Here is a 6205-nt window from a genome sequence, read left to right as displayed (position 1 = left end):
TCCAGGGCCCTGGAAACCATAGTCATGAAACTGGATTTGTCATACCTTATATGGACAGAGTACAGCTGCTTATGTACAGTATCTTGACTCAACTGCATGCCAGCCACAGGCCGTCAACCTGATTTAGAGTTGCTCAAACGATTTCTTGAGCAGTCAGAACTGATTTGATGAATCAGTAACTAAGCACATACAGTAGTTGTTGTTTTACTTTTTGTGCTAGTGTTCATCAAGCCATGTTATCTAATGGTAGGTGTCTTTTAGTAGTATATTTAGTTTATTTTTTACATGTGAGCAGTCAGAACTGATTTGATGAATCAGTAACTAAGCACATACAGTAGTTGTTTTACTTTTTGTGCTAGTGTTCATCAAGCCATGTTATCTAATGGTAGGTGTCTTTTAGTAGTATATTTAGTTTATTTTTTACATTGACTGAAACAGCTGTATTCTTTTCATTCCAATTGTGGTATCTGAGTGAAATGGCTTCTTGAACTTGAATTGGTTTTGGCATTATTGTTATTATTTTATTTTGATTACTAGAGCACATGAATTTAAAAAAAAAAGATGTGCATAGCTAAATAATTTATAATAAACACTGAAAAATAATTGCCAATTTTTATTTCATGGTGACTTTAATCTTGTATGTTCTCAATCAGTTTTTCTTCAAAATTGGGGGGTTTACGAGAAAATGAAAACATTTACACATTGATTGACAGAAAAATAGTTAAGACAACTTTATTGTGTATCAAAATACTGTAAATCAAAACTATACTTTTTTTAGACAATTTTTTTTTTTAATTCTGGAATACTGATTATACATTGACATTGGAGCACAAAGGGCTAAAGAGCTGACAAAGTGAGCGCAAAGTGACATTTTGCCAAACGTTACGATTTCCAAGTGTGTTTTACATAACCAACAATAGCTCAAGCAGTATGCATCAAAAATCTCCCTTTCGTTACACTTTCAGCCAAATGACATGGTCATCATCTTTATTCTGCTATGTAACTTCCCTTTGGTTTCTAAATCACTTGGCACACAATCCTGTTTTAAATGGCACCTAAGTGACATTTTCAAAAATGTCTTAATGGTCAAACGGAAGTAACATGCAGCTCTGTAGATTGAAAAATATTCAAAACACTCAAGTCAGACCCGCAGAGCTTTGGTACCAGTGTTAATTCAGTCTATGTGACAGTCTATGGTTAAGCGCCACTTCACCCAATGTTAAGTTAAATGAAAACAAGTTTGTTAAACAAGCGGCTGAATCACATCTATATTTCTTCTGCTACTAGCAATGGTTACTCTGTACAGTTATGACTGGAACAGCAGTCTCCTAAACCAGGCAAAACATACTAGCAGCTACTCTGTGTAAAGGACAAGATCAGTAACAAACCAAACATGGAGCAAAAGCCACCAGGACCCTCTGATTTAAAAAAAATTACAGAATGCAGAAAATGTAACGAGATCCAAAAATGACTGGCATACAGTGACAAGGTGCTTCTTTTAAATCCCCCTCTTACTTGAAAGCTGAATAGTGGTGCAGGAAAATACTGGATAAGAGCATCATAAAAAGGAAGGAGGAGGACAAGAGAGTTTTCAGTGTTCATGTATTTGATGTTGGAAGGAGCCTCAGATGGTGTTGGAGGTTTTGGTGGAGGGCAGTTAGACAGTGATGTGATACGGGCTCCCGGGGATGTGCTCATCGCCCCATTTCACCACCAGGATGTACTCTCCTTTCTCCTTCAGCTGGTAGGACACATTATAGAGACGGTTACCCAAGTGTTTCACCAAGATCTCTTCACAGGGCACTTTGGGCCCATCCACTCCAACCAGGAGCATGTTCCTCCCTGAGTGGACAGATGGAAATACAGAGTCAAACATGTGCATTGAACGTTTGATATGCATAGGAATGTTTAATAGTTAGCCTAATTGTTTAAAGTCATCCATCTCTTGCCCGTACCTGCTTTACTACAGTCCACACTGAAAGTGTTCTTCTGTCCTATGAAGCCCTTGTTGATCCCCAGACCCTTGGCAACTACACGGCTGGCATCAGAGCTGCCCCAGCCTGGCGCTGCCTGCTGGCTGGTCGTCATGCTGCGGGTCACAGGGTCAACCAGTACTGATGAAGTCTCATGCATGCTGTGGCTATTGACCAATCGGGAGCCTGCGAAGGACACATTTGAAATTATGCACAATAACTTTTCTGCCCACCACCAAATAGATACCATGATAACATTTTTAAGTTGACAAATTAAGCAAAAAAACAAACAAACAAAAAATTTTAAACACTAAGATAAATCATGGTATGTAATTGATATAAGTTGTTATTGTTATAAAACTGAACATTAAGCATTGTTTTCTTACCTGTAATTTTAACTTTGAACGGGCTGCCAACAATATGGTATGGTCCACCATATTTGATAGAAATTAGGTAGTTTCCAGGCGCCATAGGTGTGTAGGTGACCTTGTAGCCCTCTGGGCATTCCTGACAGTCCATCTTCACCTTGGAAGGCCCATCGATGGTCACTGCCAAAGCACCTGGGCCAGCTGAACTGGTGTTCACAATGAATTCACACGGAGATCCTGAGAAGGTAGTGGTATTGGGTCAGTTGCACTGTCACACTGACAACTATAAAAGATCACACTATACATGATATCTGAAGCTCTGTACCAGTGGTGCCTCCTTCCAGACCAGCTCCATAAGCAGACACCATTCCTGGGTCTCCAGCCTGGCCAGTTTCACCAACACGGATCTTGAAGGGGCTTCCAGGGATGTGAGAACCATTGAATTTCACATCTATCAGGTACAGGCCATTCTCCCTGGGGATGAATCTCACAGCATACTTATCTGTGAGGAAAGGCGGCAAGAGGAAAGCAGTTGAAGATAAATTACAAATACTGGTAGCCTTGAGGTAATCAAAGTAATATCATTTAAGTCCTTTTTGAAGCTCTTAATCTTTATCCTGGATGCTTCATTTCCAAAAACATGTAAATGCCTCAATGGGCTTTTTGAAGTGCGAGCATACAATGCAAAACACAGTCAAACCAAGCCATCATTACCTTCATCGATCTCTGTAACACAGCATTCCTCAAGCGCTCCAGATGGGCTGTGAACTTTGGCATCGATGACTCCCTTCGCCCCATTTAGGCTCACAGCAAAAGAGGCCGGCTGGTTCACCTTTAATCCAGACTCCTGCATTAACATGACACTGCCACACTCAACCAAGGATCAAAAACTGCATAAAACTCTGACACTACAAACATGCGACAGACCCTCGCCTAATATGACTCTTATAATACATCTCTTACCTTCAGGCTAACGGGGTTAAAGAGAGAGGCTTTGAGAGACCTAGAAATGAAAGCCCTCCACCCCCAGCAATTCACAAAAGGAAATAGTTCATAGTCACAGAACAGAAAGACAAATGAGCCTCTTTTGCCCCCTTTAACCCTTTAGCCTATAATTTCCATCCATGTTGACGGTAGGGCTGTTGGGAGCCTTTAGGACAAGGCACGAGAAATACAAACAGTCCTTCAGTATCCCAGAAACCCCAGCATAGCCCATGAACACAGCAGCAACTGATAACTGAGGCCTTTTTGTTGTGATTGGTGTATGCAACCTTTTACTTCATTTATCAACAGATGAAAAAAAGTAAAAGATGTACCCATTATGCAGCTACCGAAGGTGTGCATGTATGTGAGAGTATGTGGTGTACCTCTCCTTTCCTGTACTTGTGGCAGTACCATGACGAAGCGAAGTTTGATTTGTTTAATGTGAGGTAATGTTTTCACAGTCATAGTAGCTGCTGTGCCATGGGTTCACTTGGAGTTTTTTTGGGTGGACAAATGTCTGTCTTTCTCGAAGCCTCACCTGAAGACTGGCAACAGTGAGACGGCGGGCGTCATCCGATGGCGAGGCCACTGGCACCACAAATGGACTGTCAGGGATGTGCTCATCATTGAACCTGATGGATACTTCATAGTCACCTGAAATGGATTGAGACCAGTCAGCTTAGACACTTATAACTTTCCATAAGAATGAACAAACTTCCTGAAGTGTAAATGTGTTATATACAGGGAGAGTCCAGAACAAAAGCCTCACCAGGCTCCTGGACAATGTAGGAGACCCCGCTGGATCCATCCTTGCGGTCTTCAAAAGCAATTTCTGCCTTGCTGGGTCCCTCGACCGCAATGGACAGACCACCAGCTCCTGCTTCACGGGTCCAAATGCTGAATTCAGCTGCACATAGGGAAAACATTAAAGCATTGAGGTGCAGTCACATTTATCATTGTTCTGGGAATTTTTGCAGGTGAAATGCAGTATTTTCAATCGTGTTCCACACAATGGGGATTTTCGCTTGAAGGTGAAAGATGTCCCAATGGGTTCAAGTTGTTCATGACATCTCATACCTGGTACACCTGCCTCTCCTCTCTCTAATCCTGGGCCTCCAGCACGGACCTTATGGGCGCCTCCCTCTCCAAGAGGACCAACAGTGAACTGGAAGGGGGATCCAGGGACATGTTGACCTTGATACTTCACACTGACAGTGTGCACACCCATCTCTGTGGGCACGAAGCGAATGCAGTATGTGTTGTTTTCTCCCTCCATGATCTCTGCCTTGTGTACTTTGCCAGATGGGCTGGTCACCTGAGCAGTCATGTCTGCGATGCTGATCTCTGTGGATCAAAAGCACAGAGGGCAACAGATGTAGGTGCGTTAAAGGAGGGGATTGTTAATAATGATTGTTAATATTTTTCCCACAGGTCTTACCAGGGATCTTCAGGCTGAGGTCGCACTGGCTGCCAACATTGGCCACAGAGGCAGCTCTTCTTCTGCGGGTGATGCTCTCCTTCATCCGACCCTCTCCTGTCACTTTGACGGTAAAAGCACTTCCTGTTGGAAGAGCATAATGGGTGAAGTTTAACAGCCAATTTAATCATACATCAATAATTGACCAACTAAAACTGCCATTCGGAAAGTACAGCACTGCTAATAAATACCTGGAACATGCTGGTCTGCAAATTTGATGTTAATTATGTAATTTCCTGGTTCTGTGGGGCAATATGTGACTTTGCAGGTGCCATCTTCCTGATCTTCAGTGTTGATATCTACTTTACTGGGTCCCTCAATAGACAGACTGAGTCCTCCATATCCTTAAAATAAATACAAACAATTGAACAATATAAAAAAAAAAAATAAATAAATAAATAAATAAATAAATACATAAACTATATACAAAAAATATAAAACTAATCAAATACATAAAATTAAAATGAATCCAACATTTTTGCTTTTAAACATGTTACTTACCTGCATCTCTGGTGTCAATGACAAATTCTGCAGGCTCAAAGGTACGGGCTTCACTCAGGCCTTGACCAGTTACACGCACACGGCTGGCATCACCGATTTCTGATTGGTTGATCATGACTGAGATGGGGCTATTAGGAATATGACGGCCATTTTTCTTAATGTTAACAAGATGCTCTCCAATTTCCTTGGGCACAAAGGAGATACCTTGAGAGAAGACACCAGAAATAGATGCAATTAGAACAACTGCAGACTTCACACTTATGAAATGTGACATTTCATTTCACATACGGTCACTTCCATCATAACACTTACCCACATGCCCATTCTTGAGCATCTTGAGCAGACACGGCTCCTCCCGGCCAGAGGGGGTGGTAAGAGACGCGGTCAGCTGGCTGAGGTCCAGCTCGCCGATGTCTAGAGGGATGTCAGCAGCTGAGCCCACCTTCAGATGAGACATGCGCATCGAGTCATCGCCTGTGGACAAACACAGAGTTGATGGCATCACTTCAAACAATGGACATAAATTTACTTTTGTTATAAATTTACTAAATATCATAGCAGCTCTTAAAGCACCTGTGATCTTGGCCATGAAAGGGCTGCCGGGAATGTGCTTGTCATTGTACTTGACAATGATGTTGTAGTCACCAGGAATAACAGGGAGATAAGACACAGAGCAGGTACCATCATGATTATCAGTGCAGCTGATGTCTGCCTTTGACGGACCCTCGATGGCCAGAGACAGACCACCTAATGAACACATGACAAATATTGTAACCAGCTTTTCATTTTGGGCCATTCAAATGAATTTAAGGTTGTCTGTTAAAAACCAGCGGCATTACTTGCTATAAATTAATGGCTTAAGCAATAGATAAATAAATAAAGATAAATAAAATAAGAACAAT

The 6205-nt window shown here is 41.8% G+C and overlaps 1 protein-coding gene across 3 annotated transcripts in view; it reads right to left on the bottom strand.

Moving 5' to 3' along the window:
- Window positions 1-706: 706 nt before the first annotated feature.
- LOC107570276 (filamin-A-like) overlaps window positions 707-6205 on the bottom strand; it is a 44813-nt gene continuing 39314 nt past the window's right edge. For 2 of the 3 annotated variants that reach the window (XM_016256486.1, XM_016256487.1), the window contains 13 exons: window positions 5877-6050; window positions 5616-5777; window positions 5304-5507; window positions 4994-5146; window positions 4764-4886; window positions 4403-4669; window positions 4095-4232; window positions 3864-3979; window positions 3056-3188; window positions 2667-2843; window positions 2360-2578; window positions 1956-2159; window positions 707-1842 (listed from right to left, as the gene is read on the bottom strand). In XM_016256486.1, coding sequence (XP_016111972.1) covers window positions 1658-1842; window positions 1956-2159; window positions 2360-2578; window positions 2667-2843; window positions 3056-3188; window positions 3864-3979; window positions 4095-4232; window positions 4403-4669; window positions 4764-4886; window positions 4994-5146; window positions 5304-5507; window positions 5616-5777; window positions 5877-6050 — 2255 coding nt within the window. In that variant the 3' untranslated portion in view covers window positions 707-1657. Of the gene's footprint in view, window positions 1843-1955; window positions 2160-2359; window positions 2579-2666; window positions 2844-3055; window positions 3189-3304; window positions 3980-4094; window positions 4233-4402; window positions 4670-4763; window positions 4887-4993; window positions 5147-5303; window positions 5508-5615; window positions 5778-5876; window positions 6051-6205 lie in introns of those variants that run through there. The other variant, XR_001607015.1, reaches the window with a different exon arrangement.

The sequence above is a fragment of the Sinocyclocheilus grahami genome, unplaced genomic scaffold, assembly GCF_001515645.1.
Source record: "Sinocyclocheilus grahami isolate Dianchi unplaced genomic scaffold, SAMN03320097.WGS_v1.1 scaffold1436.1, whole genome shotgun sequence".
Classification (NCBI taxonomy): Eukaryota; Metazoa; Chordata; class Actinopteri; order Cypriniformes; family Cyprinidae; genus Sinocyclocheilus; species Sinocyclocheilus grahami.
This window is presented reverse-complemented; position numbering and strand designations above follow the sequence as displayed.